This window comes from Triticum dicoccoides, chromosome 2B (genome assembly GCF_002162155.2).
Source record: "Triticum dicoccoides isolate Atlit2015 ecotype Zavitan chromosome 2B, WEW_v2.0, whole genome shotgun sequence".
Classification (NCBI taxonomy): domain Eukaryota; kingdom Viridiplantae; phylum Streptophyta; class Magnoliopsida; order Poales; family Poaceae; genus Triticum; species Triticum dicoccoides.
Window position 1 is genome coordinate 649,164,063 of NC_041383.1, and position 24,524 is coordinate 649,188,586.

At 50.5% G+C, this 24,524-nt stretch overlaps 1 protein-coding gene across 1 annotated transcript; it reads left to right on the top strand.

Moving 5' to 3' along the window:
* Positions 1–1,823: 1,823 nt before the first annotated feature.
* LOC119365379 lies at positions 1,824–6,542 on the top strand. Its single transcript, XM_037630995.1, has 4 exons — positions 1,824–2,188; positions 2,955–3,399; positions 3,657–3,772; positions 5,847–6,542. Exons 1-4 carry the CDS (start codon positions 1,873–1,875, stop codon positions 6,281–6,283), a joined length of 1,314 nt encoding a protein of 437 aa, XP_037486892.1. The 5' UTR covers positions 1,824–1,872; the 3' UTR covers positions 6,284–6,542.
* Positions 6,543–24,524: the final 17,982 nt, after the last annotated feature.

Genomic DNA, 24,524 nt, shown 5'->3' on the forward strand with positions numbered 1-24,524 from the left:
GGGTGTGAGAGAGGAATGAAATGGCCATACTTAGAGAACTTGTCAATCACCACCAGTATGCAATCATATTGGAAGGATGTAGGAAGACTGATATAAAATCCATGGACACTGTGTCCCAAGCTTTAGTAGGTACTGGCAGAGGAGATAACAATCCAGGATGCAGAACTCTCTCTGGCTTAGCTTGCTGACACACCAAGCAGGACTATACTTGAGACTTGATGAACTTTTTCATCCCTTGCCACTTGAAGAGAGAAATAATTCTCTTGTGAAGGCGACAAACTTGGATCTCGAAGCGGCGAAGTATGCTCACGATTGTCATGCTACCATGTTGAAGCGTTTTGCGCAAATGGAGGCCGAAATTGAGGCCTTTGGCATTGGCAACCAGACTGTGAGCTTTTGGAATCGATGGATGTAAAATCTCATTGAACATCTGGTGCTTTTTATTGTGATTGCATATGTTTACAACTATTTCAATGCATGGATAAACTGCCATTGATCTCAATACCCATGTCAAAAGGAAGGAGTCCGGTCCATAGACTGACATTTGGTGACTTTGGTTGAATGGCCTCCCCCACCCGGTTGTCCGCGGACATTTGATGATCTGCGTTGGAGTTGCCATTAGTCCATTAAAGTACGACATATGCCTCCTTTAAAAAAAAGATATACGCAAGATTGCACGCCCAATATGTATCCATTCTTTCCGAGCACATTCTTTATTTCGATCGGATCCCTGCAAAAATATTTCGTCATTCCGACTTGGGCACCCGGCCACTCCCGCAATGGGACCCCGACCAATTGTATTTCCAAATTTACAATCCCTTATTTTAGGGTGTGTTTGGTTTAGGTCATCAGGTGGAATGTAGTGGGCCTGTTTCACACCCAAGGGTCGTCGTGTTTGATTAGGTTGAGGAACCGGAACCCACTCGTTCCTTGGAACGACATATTCTCCCTAGACCCGAAATGTGATCATACCTCCAAATCAGAGGGACCACACGGAACACCTCATGTCCCTCACCTTCTCCCCCTCGACCAAGCCACACTCCATCCACCACCCTCCCGTCGTCTTTCACAGCCAGCACACTCATGTCCCTCGTCTTCCCCTCGTCCAAGGATCTGATGAGAGGAAGGAGAAGGAGGTGAGGGCTAGCGTGATCCTTTGGGCTGGACAGGGCGGGATTGTCGTGGTCGAACCGGGAAGGAGACGGGCACTGGCAAGAAGGCGACTAGCAACTGTGGCAACTCAGGATGAGAGGCATGGTGTAGCGAGGGGGCAGCTTGTGGCGCAAGGCTAGGATTGAAGGAAAAAGCAGCAGTGGTCGCTCACGCGAAAGAAAGGCAGGGCGACGTCTCGTTGGGGGAAGGGATGTACTGCGGCAGAAGGGGCAACATGCAGATGTTAGGTGGCGACGGATCTGGCGAGGGCGAGGTAGCAAGGAAGCCGATGCAGACCACGAGATCCTTGGGGTGTCCAGCGCTGTGCAACTTCGCCAATTTCTGATACAGTTTTGACGAAGCATGGCTAAGAATCCCGCAAGAAGGAGGCTTGATGCTGGCGGCGCTCCTCGAAAGCCTCGAGGCTGACGAATCCTGCCATGAATATGTACCAGAAAAGTGATATACATTGATTCCGAGCAAATTTTTGTGATTTTTGTGGCTGAAATCCCATTCAATGTTCATGAATGTGTTTGCGGTTGATAATTTTTCTTCTTCTGCAATATAATCTCATCTTCCGTACATAAAAAAATTATGAAATGAACAAAAGGTAACCATTTCATGTCTCCAAATTACCCCTACCAAAGAGAGGACTAGAACCGACCCACATTCGTTCCCGAACCGGACACTGTATCTCAGTCCCCCTACCGTCCCGCCGATATGCACGACACGGGCCTCTCCGCCCGCACCGCCGGTGCCTCCTCGTCGTCACCGGCCACCAACGCCGGTGACGACGTCGACGAGTCCAAAACCCGGAAGGCGCAGCCTGCCTTCGTCGCCGCGGCCTACGCCCGGCTCCACTACCCTTACTATGCGGCCGCCTCGCTTCTCCTCCTCGCCCTCGCCGCCGCTGCCTTCCTCGCCGGCCGAGCTTTCCCCCGGACCGACTGCCCGCCGCTGCGCCTCGATGCGCGCTTCCTCTCCCTCCCTGACGCCGCCGCGGCCTCCGACTTCGGATCCCTCGGCGTCCCCTCGTGTAAGCCCTCGCGCCTCTGTTGTTTCCATGCGAATTAGATCCAGTTCCGTCTTTGTTGGACTAGTCCGGTCGCACTCTTGCCAGCTAATAAATTCCTCCTTCGAACGATTATATGATGTCCATGTCAGATATAAACCCGTAGTTTGCCAATGTTTGGTGGCAACTTATTTGTCGCTTTTGTGATGTCAACCTTATTCCTACTGCTATATGCTTGTGGATATGGTAATTTAGTTAAGAGTGACAGTAAAGTGTGGGTTAGCTTTGTTCTTGGTACATTGCAGATTCACCTGAAATTCTGAGTGTTATTATACAAATTGCTCAATACTTTACTCCGGGAATGGCCAACTTATTAGTTCTATAATTTTGTAAGCTGCTCGGGATGCATAATTCAGTCATCCCTATAAGGTGCAGAAGTTTCGGCTGTACAAATTTGTCCTATAGAGGAGTATCATTCCACTAGTTCTGTAGAGGAGCAAGCACGGAATCATGATCAACTGTAGTTCTATTTGTTTGTTTTCCTCCAACTGTAGCCCAATAAGATCATCTTAGCTGCCACCAGTGAGTGGGTGTTTAAGTTGGTATCTGCTGTATAATTTGTTAATAGTGAGAACGATTATATTTCTCTATGAGTTGATAGGTATTTTTGGTAAGGTGTGGTTATTGTTTCATGAACTTCTTCACACCTGCATAATTTATTCAAATAATAAATGCATTATACAGAACATCATTATTCATTAGACTACCTTATACCTTTTCTGCACAAAAGGCAGATCCAAAACTGGGAAGACAGTGGAATGGACTTCGAAAGATTTACTTAATGGACTGGAAGAATTTGTGCCAATCTATCAGACACGCCCTATCAAGAATAACATGCATGGAATGAGATTTGACCACAGTTTTGGGCTTTGGTTTATGGCTCGATGGCTTAAGCCAAACCTGATGATTGAGAGTGGCGCATTCAAGGGGCACTCAACTTGGGTTTTGCGTCAGGCCATGCCAAACACTAGGATTATATCTCTCACACCCAGACACCCTGAGAAATATCTTAAGAAGGGACCTGCGTATGTTGATGGAAACTGCACTTATCTGGCTGGGAAGGATTTTATTGACTTTGGAAGTATCGATTGGGAAAAACTGTTGATGAAGCATGGCATTTCTAATCCCAGCAAGGTGCTTGTTTTCTTTGATGACCACCAAAATGAGCTGAAGAGGTAAATTCTTCCTGTAGATTTTTTTTGCTGATGTTGATTTTTTTTATTATATCCTATCCGTAATATTTTCTACCTGCTCTGTTCTTGTAAGCAAAATCCTTATAATTAGCTCACAAACAAGGCCCAGATGTCCAGCTTGAATTTATATATCACATCGTATTGTTTTGCAGCACCATAGCAGCACTATTTGTATATTCTTGATTTTTATCTGCATATCAATTCGAATTTACAATTAGTCCATGACCTATTATGTGCAGGTTAAAGCAGGCACACAAAGCTGGATTCCGGCATCTCATATTTGAGGACAACTATGACACTGGTACAGGCGACCATTATTCCTTGAGACAGATATGTGATCAATCACACATCAGAGGTGTGTAAGTGTGACCTCGCCACCTTTGTACATTCTATGTCTTCAATATGTATCAAATGTTGCATGTACCTTTGTTACTTCCTCCGTCTAGGTGTGTAAGTCATCTTACGAAAACCAAATAATCCCAAAACACTTAGGCGCGGTACATTAACTCTCATCTCGTTTCTTGTTTCGTGACATATCAACCAATAAGAGATGTGGATCATGCATGCTTTAAATGATTTGAGACTACCAAACACGACATGCATTGGTCAGTTCGTTGCATGCATTGTTATTAATTAGTAAAAACACATTAAGTTCTCTCGTTTCCCCCTCCACCTTGGTCACAGTGCGCAATGTAAGATGACTTACACACCTAGACGGAGGGAGTACTTGAATCGAGATGTTTATATTGTTAGCATCACTTGCGTAGCGTAAGCTTGTCTTTGTAATATGACCTCACTTTAGATTAGGTAATTAGTTACTTCTGTTTTAATTGCCAGTACTTGTTATCTACTTGATTTGCTTTGAGTGATATACATTAGTATCACACACATAATATATGATTTCCTACCTACCACTCTTTTTTTAAGGTAAAAGCTTTGGACATGATTACCATATTTGTGTGTCAGTGATTATTGTTTTTCCACTTTTAACAATGTTTTCTTATCAAATGCATATACGGTATTGGCTAAGTAGATATTGGGTATAGTTGTGTTTTCATGTTTTTTAAGTCTTTTCTTACTGAGGCATATATGGTGTTTGAAACTATTTCATGTGTCTTCTGCAATATGTTGTCTGGTCTTCATCATTGTCAAGAATTCCTGTCTATTTCTTATAATCATACAATTATAAATGGTATCATCATGCTGCATTTCAAGTAGATAATACTCCCTCCGTCCAAAAAAGCTTGTCCCTCAAATGGATGTATCTAGCATCAAGTTAGTGCTAGATACATCCATTTGATGAACAAGCTTGGGACAAGCTTTTTCGGACGGAGGGAGTAGTAACCTAAATATGATGCTCTCCAACTTAAGAGGTGCTTAGAAGAATTCTTGTCTATCTCTTATAATCATATAATTATAAATGGTATCATCATGCTGCATTTCGAGTAGAGAATAGTAACCTAAATAAGATGCTCTCCAACTTAAGAGGTGCTTAGAAGTGATAGACATTCTTAAGCACATCTATGAAGCTAACCATCACTTCTTATACATGGTTACATGCTCTGACACTCGCAAGAGCCCGTTCATGGGCCCAGGTTGATCTCCACTAAGCTCCACTACTGAACATGCCCTTCCTCTGCTGCAGTCTAATCTGCTCCAAGTTGGTCCTTGCGCCTTGTGAAGGGTATACCACACATAAAAACCTTGGACCACCACAGTTTGAAAATTATATCTGTATGGTCATACCATATAATCCCTCCTTCCCAGAAAATAAGGTGCGCATTGACTTTTTTGGTCTTCATCGCACAACTTTGACTATAATTTTCACTTATTGTGTGCCTACAAAATTATTATGAAGGCATATGAAATAGAATTGTTTTGCAAGACAAATACGATGATACTATTAATACATGTTCAATTCATGTATTTTAGTACTCCCTCCGTCCAGAAATACTCGTCGGAGAGATGGATGTATCTAGACGTATTTTTGTTATAGATGCATCTATTTTCATCCATTTCTACGACAAGTATTTCCGGACGGAGGGAGTATATATTAATGGTCAAAGTCATGCATCAAAGACCGTGCAAAGTCAAGCGCGCCTTATATTTTGGGAAGGAGGGAGTAGTACTCTTTTCATGGCAACTACTTCATGTTCCATACTGTATGTTTTTTGTCGCAAGCAAGTAGTGGGTACTATGTTTTCCTAATATTTAACATACCTCCTTGGTATTTTGAATGTTTTCTAATCTAATGTTTATAGTACAAACGAAGTTTGGGGTAATACAATTTATACTTTCCCATTTGAACATGTTCTCGCAATGTCTTAGCTGGGTAGTAATATTCTCTTGAAGATTCCTTGCGGTGAAACTAACAGAAGGCAGACATCCACTATTGCCAAAACTAATTATACCACTCTTATACATGCAAGGCGGTGGACATAGCTGCTTCTGGGATAGTGACGAAGCAAGATTAAGGTCGGAACGAATGAAGTTTTGGGGGAAGGCTGTGGACATAGATGAACTATGTGGAAAGGATGATGCATGGTGGGGAGTCAGAGGTTACATGCGTGACAATTTCAACCATAGCAATGAGGCCATCTCACACAAAGAGCATTTCCAGAACAGCAGGCTTGTTGAGTCTGTGTTGGATCTGTATTGGGAACTACCTCCTGTTGCTGGTCCGTCCTTAACTCACCAGACAAGATATGACCCAGCCCGCGCATCCGATCCCATCATTGAAGATGGACGCCATGGCTTGTTTCAAAGAATTGGCCTGAGTAGATTGGACGCTTCAGTGTTCAACGGTTACACTCAGATGGCATACGTTCAGATATCAGGCACAATGCTCAGAAGAGAGGATGAGTAAAGGCTTTGTTTCACAGGGCTTAGTTTTACGCTAACTGAACAGCCATCTGTTGGTAGGTTTTTGTATAAGGTTTGCACATGGTCTTGGTTCTTATTACGTTAATTCAGTATAACTTGTGGCACTATGCAGAGGTTATAAAACCTATGCAAGTTCTCGTTTTGTTTCCCTGAGATATTTCTAGGTAGAACACACCTGATTATAGATGTGAGAGTTTCTTGCCCGCATAATATGGTGGAAAGAGTTTATTTTCTGAGTGGTATTCTGTAGCCTAATCTTATTAATGCTGTTGGTCATAAACAAATACAACCTTGAAGGAGCATTTTGAAAAGTTAGACCCACCCGCTTTGTAATAATATCTTGTATTATGGGACGGAGGGTGTACTTCATTCTAAGATCATCTATACCTCGCAATCACAACTTTCTTAACGAAAGAGTAATTAGACACAGCTCTGAGAACCAAAGAATTAGCCGTACTTTTTTCTACAACAGCGCTGGTATAAGTTCTATACAAGCTGTAAATATTTGCAAAACCTTGGCCTCTGTTAACACAATCCCCGTTTGTCAGCGGTTCTAAGTCTAGTCTCCCCAGGTAATGCTACCGAGCCACAGCATTGCCATAAGGAGAAATAGTTCTCACGAAACGAAAACGCATTAGGCCAAGAGCCACTGAACACGGCCAGCTCCATGTTGTATTAATGATCGATCCAGCCATCCTTTTGCACACCCAAAAAGGTTGCATACTTGTTTTCTCTTTCTGCACAATTTTTTTTGAGGGAATTTTCTTTCTACACATGAATCTCCAACGCGTTCACCATCATGGGTGGCAGCGTAATCTCCGGATCGGTCCACCATCCATTTCGACATAGGCATAGTCTCGGTCTATAGGACTACCGTTGCCGAACTGTTGGCTTTTTTACGTTCTTTTGTCAGACTGTTGGTGTTTGGCTGTGTGCATCCTAGTTATGCAGAGGCCGGGTAATACTCTTAATGTTCTGTATCTCGATGCTACATTTGGAGTTAATAAAAGCACCCTTTATCGAAAAATGAATCTCCAACGTGTGAGCATCGTCAAAGGCTGCGACCATCATACTAGATCCTAGTACGAGTGCACGAGCAAATAACGAGCAGAGGCCCATCGCCATCGTCATCTCTGCACCGGCTATTTCATCTTCGCCAACTCTTGTGCACGGAGGCTCCAACGACCACGCCCAAGCAGGCCGGACCAGAGCTGAGCAAGTAGGCAAGTAACCATATGGTCGGTCGGTGAATCAAGGGCTGCCGATTCATGTCAGGACTGGACTAATGAGCGTATGCATCCTTCTTGTTGAAAACGATAACCCCGGCCTCTGCATCGTTGTGATGGCATCGTCAACCCGACCACTTGATTCCTAACCTGATCGAACCTGGCGCCAATCCAACTTCGAATCCAACTTCAACATCAGATCAAACTGGTCAACAACCACGCCAGCTTCAGTACATGGAAGAACAGCAGAACATATGGATCAACAAAGGAAAAGTGGATTCGAAGCAAGATACATTCTACACCCTTTTGTACAAAAAAAGTGAGGGTGTGCTCACATTCCGATTCGAGTAAAACTATGTGAACAAAGCTTGGCAAATTCTATGGTATTTCGACTTATTGTCCAGTAAAAATCCAGTCACGTTGCTAGAAACACCGTAGCCCTCTAGTACTGTTTCTCTACACCGGTAGCTAAACTTGGTGTGATCCAAATTGGAGCCGGTAAATCTAGCCAAGAATGCATGATTGGCCATGCATCGCCAAGGTTCCGCATACTCCTCTTTTTGATGTTCCAGATACCAAGGTCATTCCGCAACATCCGCTCATTTGATGGAAGGTCGTAGTCGTCCGTGAGGTAGATGCAGTTTGGTTGTAATGTTGTGTCCTTTGTCGAGAGGCACACAGCGGCATTGAACCCAAGAAAGATTGTGCAGTCTCCAATGTCCTGAAGCTCTACCAGTTTCTGCCTGTCCATGTCAACCTTGAAGACTAGGACCTCTGTCGTGTTGACCTCATTATTAGGCAGCTCCTTAGCGTCAATGTGGTGTTGGTCATCGATGACGGTTTCACTAACCCTGTCGCTGCCATTTTTGTTTGCCAATTCAATGCCATCATCGATCACATAGTCCACAATGTCTTTATATGTCGAGCGATTCTTGAGTGGGGTATCTATGGTATGCCGCATCCTCCACACCTGCAGGAGTTCGCCCGATGGCGCGACGACGAGGTACATATCGGCAGTCCTCAATATCATTGTGGAACGCATGGTCACCCTCACCCTCGGCCGAGGCCCATTGAGATCCACAGCACTGATGGCAGTATTATGTAGAACGTAGAACAGGCCGTCCTTATCGTTATAAAGAACATCACTGACACGACCGGTTTGAAAGTTGGGGAGCAGTGCCCATCGCTTATCGCCCGGCTTGGCGAACGAGAGCTTCGAACTCGGGCAGTGCAAGATCAGGACAGTGCATGCGGTCACCTCTGCTGCGGGGGAGATGGCGACCCGGATATACTCCGAATCTCGTGCCCAGAGGACGTCGGTTTTCGGGTCTCCGTTCTCGTCGACACTGTCGAGTTCGAAGACATGCTTGCCTTCATGGTCGTAGAAGTTTTTACCGCGGACCCGGACCATGATCGTATTGACCGGCGGGAGCGCGGCCTGGACGCCGGTGGCGGGGTTGAAGAGGTACGGGTCGCCGACTTCATCGGCAGCGAACACCCAGCCGTGGCACGAGAAGACGAAGCCCCGCTTCTCGTGCGGCGGGCCGGGGAAGGGGACGCGGAAGGTGGCGCTGGTCGAGGGGCAGTACAGGGCGGCCTCGTTGGGGCCGTATTCGTCGCAGGCGTAGAGCAGGCAGAAGGTGTTGTAGGCGTCGCGCCAGGACGTGCAAACGGCGCCGGAACGGACGAGGTTGGGGATATCCAGATTCCAGCGCCGCCATAATGGCCAGCAGGAGGTCTTGCGGCAGGGCAGACCAATCGGCGGCGGCGGGCGCATCTGGCGGGGCGATTGACCTTCGTTGCCAGACTACTGCGTGGACGGCGTCGGCGGACAATGTTACTGCTTCCATCGTTCCTGGTGCCCGACCACCGAAGACTAGCCCGTGTAGATCTTTATATATGCAAAAAAAAAGGAACTTTAGCCTGCTATACGTTTAGTTTCCGTACCGGAATAGGCTTGGCCAGAGTACTAGTAGTAAGAGCGTCTATAGTCGGACTTGGCAAATCCGGACCCTTAAACACTCGCGGACGCGCTCGGACACTGACCGGGTACTCCTCAAATCGTGTTGTCCACATCCGTGTCTCTCATATCCGAACCCCTATATCCATACCATATCATGCAACATCGATCAAACTACGTAGATCAACTCCGGACATAAAATTACACAATAGTTCACCAAAAGATTCACCACAGTTCACACAAACAACAGACACCTATATACTACATTTAAAACTTGAAATTAAAATCAACTTCACCACTTCAGGGCCGGCCCTTTCCCCTTATGGTCGCCGACGTAGCTGTACCCATCGTCGGCTAGTGGAGGATCATCCGATTCATCGGAGGAGGAGCCGTCGTCGTTGTCGTCGGAGGAGGAGTCGACGATGACGAGGCCCTTGAGGCGCTGGACGGCCTGGTCCTACTAGCGCCTGAGCTTGGCTAGCTGAGCCGCTTCCTTCGCCTTCTCGAACACCTCCCGCTCGGACTGCTCGATTGCGCTTGGCCGCCTGTCGGAGCTGCCCATGGGCCGGGAGGGGCCAGCGCCGGCGTCCGAGATGCGTCGATGGGGAAGCGGCGGCTGCAGATCCGGAGCTGCCCCCGGTGTCCACCTTGGACCGCTCCAAGGCGATACGGAGGGCAAGCTCATACTCCGGATCCACCTCTTCGTCAGAGCGGCTGCCGGAGCTCGACATTGCGCCAGATTCAATCGGAATCGGTGAGAGGAGAGGAAAGGAAGGAGCGAGAGAGGAGAGTGAGTGAGCTAGGATTTCGGACCGACGAGGCCGATGGTTTTTTTTTGTTGGACATCCGTGGGGTCGGTGCTGGGTCGGGCTTGTCAGGCGAACGCGCCCGTGCGTGTCCGGACCACCCCATATCCGCCTCGTATTTGGGCTGGATATGGGGGATGCCGGTCAGTCCGGACGTTTGAGGCCCGTTTGAGGCGTCCGTCTGGGTCAAAAAAACGTGACCGGGCAGCCCACCCGAGCGTATGAGGTGGCTTTGAGAGGTCCGACTGTAGATGCTATAAAATTGCCAAGATGGAAAGGAGGGCATGTTAGCTGCCTGTAGGATTGCAAACAAACTAGTCTTAGGGCATCCCGGGAACCTCGAACCGTATGCAATTGCCCGGCCCACGGTGTCCGGACGTGTTTTAACATCCAATATAGTTCTGTATCAGTGTATTTGATGGTTTAGACGATATTTTTTCCACAAACCGCGCCGGGGGGTGGGGGGTGGGGGTGGGGGTATGCGGGTGTGTGGAGGGCTACCACGTCCGCTTCCGACAAATCTGGCCTACCAAAAACCCTCCTCGCCCTCCCGCACTTTCGATCCAACACACGTGCCACTTTCCGCGTCGCATTCATATCGGCCCAGAGCATGTAGCAGCCGACATTGAAGTCGCGCGACGTGACCGGACGGGTGGGCGACGCTGACCGACGCCACCTCTTGTGTGTTGCCGGTTCAATGCCGATGTTGCGTCCCGAGAAACCAACTCTTGCTGCTTCGTCGCATTGAATCGACCTGATCGTCTCTTTGCATGGCCTGGACGTGGCTGTATAAGCTGTGCTCTGGCGATGCACATCCGCAGCTCCTCCCATTCGATCCCCTCCTCCTCCCTGATCCCCTCCAACTCCGGCGACGCCTAAGTATTGGTTCTCTGTGCCAGCTGGCGGCGGCAATAGATCGTCATCTGGCTCATTGCGTCGCAACCCTCGCTCTGGGCCCCTCGGCCTCCACGGCTGCCGGCTCCTTTAGCAAGGAGGAAATTGTCATCTCCTTTGGCGAGCAGGAGCATCAGCCATCGTAGCAGCAGCCGCGCCTCCTCGGGAGGCCGTTGTGACCGATGAGCATTTCGTCCATGAGATGAAGCTGATGATAGAGCGCTCGCTCCGGGAGCATGGACCGACGCCCTTTCGTCGGCGCGGCCCGTCAAGGAGGAACCGCCGTCCATGCCGCATTACTGCGTCAAGGATAAACCCGTGTCTCCTCTCCGATGCGTGATGGAGGAGTCGGCTTCACCCCACCCAACGTAACCAGGCGGCGTCCAGTTCGGACATCGCGTCAAGGACGAGCCGACATCACCGTCAGCAACGACGGCATCCTAATCGAGCGCCGTGTGAAGGAGGAGCCGCCGCCGCCGCCACCGCACAACCGCTACACACGCATCTACAGGCTGGCCTCACCTCCTCACCGCAACCGGCGTGGCCAGTTCATCAAGGACGAACTGCCGTCGGCGATCGCCAAGGCCCGCGGTCGCATCCTCCATTACCTCAGCGGCGGCGGTCCCTCGAGATCATGGGCCATCGTCTCTCTCGAGGAGCGGGTGGGAAGGATGCAACATGGTACGAGCAGCGCAACGCCGACCGCCGCTCCGCGTTTGCCAAGTTGGACGCGGTGCCAGACTAGGTCCGCAATGACCCTGGCCTCGCCACCTGGGCCCTCGACCGCTCCATCACAACCACTGATACGACCGCGAGGCGTCGCACTGCCTTGACGGCGAGCTCGCCAAGATCGGCGAGGAGTGATCGCTTAGCGACGTCTCCGTCAATGCCGGCAGGGGAAAAGGCCGCCATCAGAGCTCCGCGTGCGCTATCAGCATTGGCCGCAACGGCCATCCACACCACACACGAGGAAGCGGTGTGGCACCTCCACGAGCACCAGGCAACGGCCGGACAAGGCTGCCGGGACGGACCAGTGCCCTACGCCGCTGGAGGGACGACGACGACGGTGCGGCCGGGCAGGGTGGCCATGCAGACGAGGTGGCCGTCTTGTACAAGCTTTAGGTTTTTTTAGTTTGAGTTAAACAACCAAAATATCGGCCGTTATCTGTACATTATGTCCGAACTTTAATAAAACCAATAATATTTGATGAAATTAGTTCGGTTTGTTGAAATTTGTTTCAAAATGGATGCGGCTACGGTTGGATGGATGGCTCCAGCATCAGTGTCCGCAGACCGGCCCCCCTCTATCTGCGGACGGATGTGCTGCCCAGTTTGGGGGTCGGCATTCGAGATACCCTAAGGACAAAGTATTATGAGAACATTGTTGTCAAGGGAAAAATGTTGAACAGAGACAAGATTTTTTTATGTGAGACATGTAAAACATTATTTAGACGCAAATATTTTATGGGTTTTTTAACAATTGAGTTTCTAATATGAGTAATATCCATACCAGAACCGCTTGTCGTTTGCATTTGGTCACCCCCTGGCATGGTCAGATTGTCGAGCTCCCCAGTAATGTATTCGGTGGCGCCAGAATCTGCATATCAATTAGTATCAATACCATTCCCCCTTCTCTTCATGACCGCTCTCCTCATAGCGGTGCCAAAACACCCTTGCACCGTCGGCGTGACGCTTGAAGCAGATCTGGCACTCGGGGTAGTCCCATTCTTGGTGCGATGGTTGTTGTTGTGGCTGTTGATCGTAGCCGCCACAGCCACCACCTCGGGCAGGAGAATAAGACGGACGATCACCATGGCGGCTCCCCTGGTTCCTCACACGTGTAGCCCTTGCCGCGAGTTTGGCCGCGCCCTCTGTAGGCCGCCCTCTGTAGGCCGCGTTGGCGGACGTGTGGAAGCCACCAGTGGGTCCATCACCCAACATGTCCATCATATGATCGAAGGTGGAAATCTATGAGAAAAGGTCATCAACGATGATGGAGTTCTTGATGGCACCGACCGCTGCAACTATGGGGTCATAGTCACGATCGAGTCCAGCGAGGATGTGGTCGACCATCACCAGATCAGACACTGTACGACTAGCTATAGCCAATTCATCCCCGAGGCTCTTCATCTTCCCGATGAACATGGTGCTCGGCATGTTGCATTTTTTGTGTTGACGATGGCGAATCTTAGGTTCATGGCCCGAGGTTGTGACTGCAAGGCGAACAACATCGTGAGTGCAATCGATGGATCGAAGTATTCTCCTTACCACCAATGACCTGTGCAAGAATCTCTTTTGATAGAGAATTCAACAGGTAGCTGAGGACTTGCTTGTCCTTGGACAGCCATGGTCCATAGAATGGGTTTAGCATGATGGTCGTGCTCTTGTCCGACTGCTGCTGCTCCACCATCTTTGGAGGCGTTGCATCGGTTCCGTCCTGAAGGCCTGTGACCTGCGCTCCATGAGGGCATGACCTGGGTCTTTCATAGGTGCAAGTTCCCCCTCACAAGCTTCTCAGTTGGCAGCGGTCCAAGATTGAGAACAGCCCGAGCCAAGGTGGAAGACATGGCGAGATGCGTTTTGTTTTGGATATTGATCAAGGGCAGGAAACACCCCTGTCGTGGCTTACAAGGCTTTAGTGATCGCTGAGTATTTGGTTGTTACACGGAAGAGATAGAGATAAGATTGTTGAGATTACATGTATGTGTCGAGTACATCTACATGTCTACACAAAAGAACTGGCCCTAAAGAGAGATCCTACCTGTGTCCACCTTTGGTTCTTACGCGAACCAATCTCGGCGCCAATCCAACTCCAACAGGAGATCGAACCAGTTGACAACCCCGCTAGCTTATTACATGGAAGAACAACAGAATATATTGACCAACAAAGGAAAATTGGATAGATGCAAGATACTTTGTATGAAATGGTTGCAACTGGACCACATATTCTAAGTATTTTTGCAGAGTGTGGGTGTGATCAAAATTTCCGATTTGGGTAAAACTATGTGAATAAAGCTTGGAAAATTCCATCGTATTTCGTATTGCTGTCTGGCTGGTAAGAATCGAGTCACACCGCTGGTAAACACTGCAACCATCTATTACTGTTTTGCAACACCAGCAACTAAATTTGGTGTGATCCAAATTGGAGCCGTTAAATCTAACCAAGAGTGCATGATTGCCCACGCATCCCCAAGGTTCTGCATACTCCTCTTCTTGATGTTCCAGGGACGAAGATCTTTGCGCAACATCGGCTGATTTGATGGAGGGTCGAAGTCGTCTTTGAGATAGATGGAGTTTGGTTCTAATGTTTTGACCTGGTCGAAGGCACACATCGGCGTTGGACCCAAGGAAGATCGTGCAGTCTCCATCGTCTTGAAGCTCTACCAGTTTCTGCCTATCTATGTCAACCTTGAAGACTAGGACCTCAGTCGTGTTGACCTTGTTATCACGCCGCTCCTTAGCATCAATGTGTTGTTGGTCATCGATGACAGTTTCACTAAGCCTGTCGCCGCCATTTTCGTTTGCCAATTCAATTCGATCATTGATCACATACGGCACAATGTCTTTGTATGTCGTGCGATTCTTGAGTGGGGTATCTATGGTATCCCGCATCCTCCACACCTGCAGGAGTTGGTCAGACGGCACGACAACGAGATACATATCAGAAATCGCCGCGTCAAAGCGAAGGCCGCAAAGGAGGAGAAGATGAAGAAGCGTCTGGCCGCCGGTGGGCCTGGTGGTGGCGATGGTTGTGGTCGGCGTGGCGGACGGGGCGGTTGGCAAGGCCGTGGCGCACGCCACCAGACGCGCGCGCCCACAGTACAGACGGCGCCGTGGCTGGAGCCTTACAAGCCTCCGTACTACTACGCCGCCAAGCAGCTCACAACTCATGCCGGTATGGTTCCTTACATCGTCAACGTCTTACATCGTCAACATTAACGCCGCACCACACTTCTCCAAGTATTCTTTGCCGCTGCTCATCCGGGCGAGGACGACATGCGGAGAGCAGATGGGTGCCCGCACGCTGTTTGCTGCGATGCCTAGAGCGGGGGAGTCGGCGTATGACGCGGACAGGGATATGCTCGATATCATCCACGATGGAGGCGAGGGAGGAGGAGGGGGATATGAGGACGGGCAGGTGGAAGACTCGGATCCCACCTAGTCTGGCCACTACCAACACCAGCAGTCCTATACCCAAACGACCACGCAATAGTCTTACACCCAGACTGGCGATGGCACATAGCAACAACAGCATTGAGCCACCGGAGAGCAGCATCCGGAGGGGGGAGGTGGGGGAGGAGGATGGCAACAACGATGATCTGGATGATACATCCGGCGATCCGAAGAAGAAGGGTCGAGGAGAAAGCTTCAACATGCGGGAGGGCGAGCTGCTGCGCCACTAGCCTCGATCTTGTCCATGGCACGGAGCAAAAGGGCACCACCTTTTGGGGTAACATTCACATATGGTTCCATGAGCACAAGCATTTCGCGTCCTACTCTGATGCGTGGAACCACAACCGTGAGTGGAAATCCCTCAATCATCGATGGTACACCATCCAAGAGGCCGTCTCCAAGTATTGCGGGCACTTAAAGCATCTCATCGCACGGTGGTCTAGCGGTGCACAAATCATCGAGCAAGTAAGTTGATCACTAGCCGGATATGCTTTAGTGTTGTTGATCACTAGCTGGACATGTATTGTTTTGTTGCTCACTAGACGGATATGCATTGTTTCACTTTTGTAGCCTACTCGTGCTTGTGTGGTGTACAAGAAGTTTGGAGAAGAATTCCTTCACCGTCATGCATTGTTGGTTGAAGTTGAATGGGCAGCCAAAGTGGAACCTTTTCATTGCCAAAACCGCCGCCCAAGCCAACGAGGAAGAAACTGATGACCCTACCGACCTAGCCCAAGAACCGCCGAAGAAGGTTAGAAGAAATCTGCATGGCAAGAAGAGGGAGGAGAGGACGAAGCGAGAAGGTGCGGCGGCCAATCTGACGGAGAGGTTCGAAGAGATCTTGCCGAAGAAGGACGAGGCATGCGCGAGGCGCTCGGACATCAAGGAGGAGTGGAAGGCGGAGAGGTTCAAGCAGCTGATGGATGCGACGGATAAGAAGATCAAGCTCGAAGAAAGGAGGACCATGATCGAGGAGAGGAAGGCCGTGATCTTGGAGAGGAAGGCGGCGCTCGACGAGAAGAAGGCCGCGCTCGAGGAAAAGAGGGTGAAGATAGCCGCCAATGCGGAGGACGCCAATATGTTGACCTTGAATATCGACTCTTTGGATGCCGACACTAGAATTATCGTGCAATCCATCCGCTACCAGATGTTGAAGCGACAGAAACATGAGTTGACGGCGGCGGAAGATGAGGTCGCGGCGGAGGCGGAGGCTGCCTATGCGGCGGCGTCGACACCTCCTTGGTCGGGAAGTATCTTGCTGGGATGGCCGGTCTGGCAGGGCCGAAATGCACGGACTGCCGGACTGATGTTAGTTTTTATTCGGGCATGTAAAAACTAAGCATTTCCTCCTTTTGATTGTGATCGGGGATGCGATCCGCGGCGGGTGTGATCAGGCATGTTGTGTCGATCAGTGTAGATTTGAATTTGAATTTGCTGACAGACAAAAAGCGGCTAGCGTTGGATGGCACACTCCCGCATTCATATCCACGGAGGCTTTTTGCGGATTGTCGTTGGAGATTCCCTTACATATTGAAATATGCAAGCGATCCTTTTATCTGTAGCAAATGAATTTTGCAAGAAGGATATCGAAGATATCACGAATTCCTTGCAAAAGTGAAGGTATTTACCTAAGCAGCGTCTTTGCAGTCGAATGGCTGCGTCTTTGTGCACAAATCTTGATAGTGCCGAAGGATGGTTTGTCTTTGAAAGGTTAGAGTCTTCAGGATTTCCCCATAGCGGGTGCTGCGGATCAGCCGGATGATTTCTAGAGAAATCATCCGCCTAGCCAGCCGTCCATTCTAGCGTCCGTGGTCGTCCTATCTGGCGCAGCACCGAGAGTCTCCAAGTGCTATCCATTGCAAAAACATCGAGTGCACCCCCAGCGACACCCTCCAGTGAAGCTTCAATGCAACCTTCGACAGCGAGAAAAGCTGCAACGTGGCACCGACGGCGCCGGAGAAGCTCTATTGCCCTCCGGCGAAGCTCCAATGCAACTTTTGACGACGAGACAAAACTGCAAGGTGGCACCGACGGCGTCGGCGAAGCTTCATTGCAGCCGCAACGACGCTCCAATGCAGCGCCGACGGAGCTCCATTGCAGCCTACGACCCCGCGACGCTCCATTGCAACCACGACGACGTGGCTAAGCTCCACTGCAGCACCGACGGGGCTTCATTGCAGCTCCGGCGCGCTTCGTTGCAGCTCCGGCGGAGCGCCGCCGGAGCTACAACGAACCGTGCAGCGTTCCGTTGCAGCCCTGATGGTGATTGCATTAATCTTGACATGCATAGGTTAGTTAGTGGCATAGTACGTGGTTAGTTGGTGTGTAGCCGAGTCAAGTGCATGCGCTTAGTGGTTGTTAGCTAGCGTGGTGCGTCTGTGTATGCATGTTGGCCTAGTCTTGTGCGTGAGTGGCATAGGAGCCGGGCAGGCTGTTGCCCTGGTAGCGTGTGTGTGCGTGTGCTACTTAAACAGATGTAGGTGGTAGAGCAAGAGTAGCCAGAGAGAGATGTAGCCTCTCGGAGTGTATGTGTGGCAGAGTTCGAGCTCGCCGGAAATACAAGGGACTGTTCGTGCGGCCGGAGGCGTTTGTGCGCCGGGAAACCTCGTGTCCTCTCTCACTCTTGTTTCTTCCTTGTCTCCCGTGATCGCCGTGGTTCAGTGCGTAGGCTAGACACCAACAATTGGTATCAGAGCTTCGATTCGGGCGATCACCGGTGACTATGGCGCTCGTCCCACACGGCGGCGCGCGGGCGGATCAGCGACGATGGCGATGCCGATGCTGACCGCGGACAACTACACGGTCTGGCCATCAAGGCGCAGGCGATCCTCGACGTCCACACCGTATGGGAGGCGGTGGCGCCGGGCGACGCGGCGATGAAAGCGCAGAAGGACAAGACGCGCGCGCGTTGCTTCTCGGGGCGTTGCCGGAGGATGTGCTGCTGTAGGTGTCGACGAAGCTCACCGCCAGGGAGGTATGGGACTCCCTGAAGGTGAGGTTCGACGGCGCCGATCGGGTGCGCGCGGCAAGGCTGGCGACGCTGCGCGGCGAATTCGACCGCCTGAAGATGGCGGACGGCGAGGAGCTTGACGTGTACGGCGGGAGCCTCGCGGCGATGGCGGCGAGGTACGCCAACCTCGGGGAGACGCTGGGCGACGCGGCGTTCGTCAAGAAGCTGCTGGATACGGTGTGGATCGGCTCTTCCCCGTCGTCGCCAGCATCGAGCAGTTCCACGGCGCGAGCTGCATCAACTCCGGCGACGGCAGGCACACGGCACGTCGCAGCGGGAGTGGAGGCGCGTGATGATGTCGAGCGAAGGCGTTCAAGACGACGGTCGACGACAAGGCATGTCAAGATCAGGAAGGAAATTGATTGCATTAATCTTGACATGCATAGGTTAGTTAGTGGCATAGCCGGCCGCGTCGTGTAGATCGTGAAGTCAGTACGTGGTTAGTTGGTGTGTAGCCGAGTCAAATGCATGCGCATAGTGGTTGTTAGCTAGCGTGGTGTGTCTGTGTATGCATGTTGGCCTAGTCTTGTGCGTGAGTGGCATAGGAGCCGGGCAGGTTGTTGCCCTGGTAGCGTGTGTGCGCGTGTGCTACTTAAACAGACGTAGGTGGTAGAGCAAGAGTAGCCAAAGAGAGATGTAGCCTCTCGGAGTGTATGTGTGGCAGAGTTCGACCTCGCCGGAAATACAAGGGGCTGTTCGTGCGGCCGGAGGCGTTTGTGCGCCCGGAAACCTCGTGTCCTCTCTCACTCTTGTTCTTCCTTGTCTCCGGTGATCGCCGTGGTTCAGTGTGTAGGCTAGACACCAACAGATGGCACCATCGTCTTCTGCGGCACCGCGAGCCTGTCACGCCAGACGCTGGTCTGCACTCTGCAGCATCGCGAGCCTGTCACGCCAGACGCTGGTCTGCACTCTGCAGCACCGCGAGCGCGTCACGCCGGACGCCGGTCTGCAGCACCGATGCCATCCTGCGACATCACACCGGACGACGGTCTATAGCACCGATGCCATCCCGTGGCGTCGTTTCCCACGCAGCTAGCAACGCCAGTGGGCGCCGCATGGCAGCACGGGTATCCCCTGCAACGCAGGTGAGCACAGCGCATGTCTCCCCTGCAATGCCGGTAAGCGCTGCATCCCACCACCGGCTGAGCCGACGAGTGTTGCAACGCCGCGCGGCGGCAACGGCCATCTTTGCTTCACATCACGGCGATGGCTTTGCAAAACATTGAACGGAGAGTATGGACTCGGGGGCTACAGCTTGAGAGCATATCCATGGCGGAGAAGAGCAAATAGAGGGGAAGGTGATAGAGACGAAGAGGATCTTGTACAGGGAAAGAGGAAAAAGAATAGGTGGCTGCTCATTGGGGTGCCTCTCTCGTGCGTGTCCGCCCAATTCCTCTGGGGCTGCCTCCGCGAGGCGATCTGTGGTGTTTGGTGTAACACCAACTTCCATGATCTCCTCGCCGAGATTTAGGCCTCCCCCATGTTGGGCCGCCACATTAGGTGGCTGCTCATTGGGGTGCTCGTGTGGACGCTCTGAACTGTGCGTAATAAGCTTGTCATTCAGCGGGTTCCTCTCCGACGCGCTACTGATGTTGTGTTCAAATTATGTGGTTACTTGCAGCTCTGGCAGCCGCTTAGCCGTCACCAGGACCGAGACGCCATCACCACCATCATCTCCGACCTTCGCGCGATGGCTCTTCGCTTGGCGCCGCCGCTCCCTCCTCCACCGCCCGAGCCGGATTAGCTCCTTCCTGCTACCGCGGTTGACCCGCCTTCGTTTCCTTTTTCTTTTTTAGGGCTTGTTGAGCTGTGCCCTCAGCAGAACCTATTTGTACTCTATATTCGTGTGACTGTGTGTGTGGGTGAACTTATGTGTACCGTTTGGCTATGGTGGTTTGCTTTATTTATACAGCGGTGCTAAAGCCTTTTTGGTAAAAGAATAGGTGGCTTGTTTGCCTCTTGGCAGAAGATAAGGAAGCGGTGGGCGGTGGGTGGGCCTCCACGGGACACGTGGTGCACACAGGAGGCGGTTTGCACGAGACGAAATCATCCAGCTTAAAAATAACGTTTTCCTTCCCCATATGCCACCTTTGGCATTTTCATATGCCAGATGGTATTTATGATGTGGTCCATCAGAAAAAATTTAAGTTACCAGCAAAGTGTATTTTTCTATTGTTGTTTTGAGTTTTTTCCCTTATAAAGATCTAAAGAGTATATGTCTAGATTTTTCAGCCTATATATTTCTATTACACATTAAAAAAATAGTTCAATAGCTCAAAATCAAATAACAAAATATTTTATCCGTTGCAACGCACGAACATATGTGCTAGTATATAGATAAACAAAGAAAAAGCAGAATCAATGCAAGTCCTTTGACAAAAGGTACACACTTCCGCATGTTCGCTCGCCGGAACGTGTGTGCCATACATACAAGCGTATATTCCGCTATCCTACCAATCGTCATCACGCAATCCCACAGATAATAATTGAAAACCACCGCCCCCTCCCGGTCCGCAGCCATTGTCGGGAGTCCGATCGGCGGCCATCCTAAGCCACCGGCGGCCCCCGGGTGGACCCCACTCACGAGTTCACACCGGCATTGGGTCCTCCTCGCACGTCGTGCCGTGGTCGCCGCACTCCCGGCAATAGGCGGCGCCAAGCACACCGGCGACGCTAAACTTGGTGTGATCCAAATTGGAGTCGGTAAATCTAGCCAAGAATGCATGATTGGCCACACATCGTCAAGCTTCTGCATAATCCTTTTCTTGATGTTCCAGATACCAAGATCTTTCCGCAACATTGGCTGACATGATGGATGGTGAAAATCGTCCGTGAGATAGATGCAGTTTGGTTCCAATGTTGTGTCCTTGGTCAAAAGGCACACAGTGGCATTGAACCCAAGGAAGATTGCGCAATCTCCAATGTCCTGAAGCTCTACCAGTTTTCGCCTATCCATGTCAACCTTGAAGACTAGGATCTCTGTCGTCTTGACCTCGTTATCACGCTGCTCCTTACCGTCAATGTGTTGTTGGTCATCAATGACAGTTTCACTAAGCCTGTCACCGCCATGTTTATTTGCCAATTCAATACGATCATCGATCACATACGGCACAATGTCTTTGTATGTCCTGCGATTCTTGAGTGGGGTATCTATGGTATCCTGCATCCTCCACACCTGCAGGAGTCATGGTCAGCCTCGGCTGAGGCCCATTGAGATCCACAACACTGATGGATGCAGTATTATGTAGAACGTAGAACAGGCCGTCCTTATCGTTGTAAAGAACATCACTGACACCACCGGTTTGACGTGTTTGAAGGTTGGGGAGCAATGTCCACCGCTTATCGCCCGGCTTGCCAAACGAGAGCATCGAATCTGGATTGTGCATGATCAGGACAGTGCATGCAGTCACCTCGGCTGCGGAGGAGATGGCGACCTGGATATACTCAATATCTCGTGCCCAGAGGATGTCGGTTCTCGGGTCTCCGTTCTCGTCGACACCCTCGAGGGTGAGGACATTCTTGCCTTCATCGTCGTAGAAGTCCTCGTCGCGGCCCGAGAGCGTCTTGACCGGCGGGAGCGCGGCCTGGATGCCGGTGGTGGGGTTGAAGAGGTACGGGTCGCCGACCTCATCGGCAGCGAACACCCAGCCGTGGCACGAGAAGACGAAGCCCCGCTTCTCGTGCGGCGGGCCGGGGAAGGGGACGCGGAAGGTGGTGTTGGTGGAGGGGCAGTACAGGGCGGCCTCCTTGGGCCCGTACTCGTCGCAGGCGTAGAGCAGGCACGGCGCTTGCTTCAGCGCGGGTAAGCGGAAGGTGCTGTAGGCGTCCCGCCAGGACGTGCAGACGGCGCCGGAACGGACGAGGCTGGGGACATCCAGCGCCGCCATGATGGCCAGCAGGAGGTCCTGCAGCAGGCCAGACCAATCGGCGGCCTCGGGCGCATCTGGCGGAGCGATTGACCTTCGTTGCGCCTCGTTGTCATTGGTCGCCCCGACTACTGCCTCGATGGAGACGGCGGACAAGGTTACTACTTCCATCGTTCGTGGGTGGTGCTATCTGGCGGTGCCGGCGAATCCAAGACTAGCCCTAGTACATCTTTATATATGCCAAGAACTTTAGCCCGCTGCGTTTAGTTTCCGAACGGGAATAGGGTTGGCCAGGTTATAGTACTCCGGATACGTCTAGTTGTGCAGGTAACTTTAGCCTGCCACGTTTAATTTCCGAAAGGGAATAGGGTTGGTTCATAGGGTATATGGTCTTGCCTGCCCTCCCTGGCGGCCACAATGCCCCCCCCTTCGAGTCTCTCGACACCACGCCCCAGCCGGCATGCTCATCACCTGGAACAAAGGACCCGTATGTCCGCATTGATCTTCACCATCTACTCAGTTGGTGTTGCCCATTTGTCGACAACAATTTTCTTTGGTTCAGTAAGATAGACCTCCATGTATTCCATGACTGCGCTGTGTGTACGCCTCGCAAGTTCGCCAGCTGACAAACCAGCTCTCCCTTCCTTAGCTTATTCCGCATACCTCCACCAGAGCCACCAAAATGTCAGGATATGCATGCGTTTCTTTACGTCCAAGCCCCACATATAATCTCTATCTCTATTCTCTATACTATCTAAAAGAACCGTAAGGTTCCGTTTCCGTCTTACGTCGTGCGATTGGTCAATCCCTCCACCCAGCCGATCGCGTTCTCACCCAGCCGCTGAAAAAAAAACTGAACGTGAGTCAACGCGATCTCGCTCTCTCTCGCTCCCAAACGAACCCACGCCAACACTTTGCCCTGGCCCTACCCCTCCCGATCTGCTCGCCGCCACAGTCTCGCTACCGAATCCGGCGTCGCCCACCCCCTTCTCTTCCAATCCTGTGAGCTGCTGGTGAGATCGGCATCCAAATCCGTCACCATCGATGGCGCTTTGTTCCTTCTGCAGCCTGCCACTCGCGATGGACCAAGCCCGCCGAAGCGGGCGACCAAAGGATTCGAAGCAGCTTCGCCCTCGACCGTCGAGGAGGGCGTGGGCCCGAGCTCCTGGCATCCAAGGGGTCGCCGCCATTGGCTCGTATCGTCAGGCCGACGTGGCGCCGATCCGGTCACCGGCCACGGCCCAATCCTCCCACTCCCTCAGTTCGTGCTCCCCCTACTTTTATCTTCCCCTGTTTTGTTTTGCAGGTTTTTGAGGTCGGGTGCGTCCATGCTACAACTCGCGACTCAGAGAGAAGCTTTGGCGATAAAGACCAGACAACTTTTTTCTCCTGGGATCACGTCCTCCGACCATCCATGGAGTTTTCGGGCAAAGTCTCGGCCTCCAGCGCTGGTTCGGCTACACATCTACGTAACACGTCAACTATGTAATAAGTAGTTCTCAAGCATGGTTGGGAAGAAGGGTATACACAGGATCAGTTTTGACTAAATTCCTAAAAATATAGCACTGATTGTTCAATACTTATTTTTTCAAGCATTCAACTTTTGACTAAATAGAAGATAGTAGAGATGAATGAATGTTTCGTGAGGAGCTCACTGAAGGAGGTCAATTATGATTTTACCAACAGTTGGAGATACTTGCTTATTCTGAATTCACAGAGTTTCATTGTTTGTCAATTTTATCCACGAGTTTCATGTATTTATAGGCAATTCGTTTCAATACTATGATTGTCGCTCTCACTATGCCTAACTGCATTGGGAGTATCATCCTCTTTGATTGTCTTGCACTGCAGAATTGTTGTACAGAACAAATTTATAGGTGGTATAAGTTGTTTCTCCTCTTAACTATGTATATATGGAACAATGATCACACATATTACCTTGAACTATATTCTCTTCACATTTATGCATATATTTTGTAGGGAAGAAAAGAAAATCAGTTATAGTATGAGCAGATATATTTCTTCCGATTTATGTATTCTTGCTTGCAGAGAAACAAAGTAGCGATAATAAACAGTTTTATAAAAGCTTATATCTTGCAAACCGGAAACAGAAACCCGTGATCATTTTTTGTTTTCTGACTTGTAATGTGGAATGTGAGAGCTTATATACCCACATAAAACAAGTAGGTGTTCCGAAATTTTTCAATGGTGGTCTTGTATGTCTAATTATTGTTGTTGTAGTTGTCATGTATAACCAACAACATTTTTCTTCAATTTTTAATTGGGCTG

What these genes read in the sequence shown, in the direction of transcription:
- LOC119365379 (XM_037630995.1), top strand. Translation starts at nt 1,873, where the DNA reads ATGCACGACACGGGCCTCTCCGCCCGCACCGCCGGTGCCTCCTCGTCG. An exon ending in CACCAAAATGAGCTGAAGAG is followed by an intron (nt 3,400 to 3,656) that starts GTAAATTCTTCC and finishes TATTATGTGCAG; the next exon opens with GTTAAAGCAGGCACACAAAG. An exon ending in TGATCAATCACACATCAGAG is followed by an intron (nt 3,773 to 5,846) that starts GTGTGTAAGTGT and finishes TATACATGCAAG; the next exon opens with GCGGTGGACATAGCTGCTTC.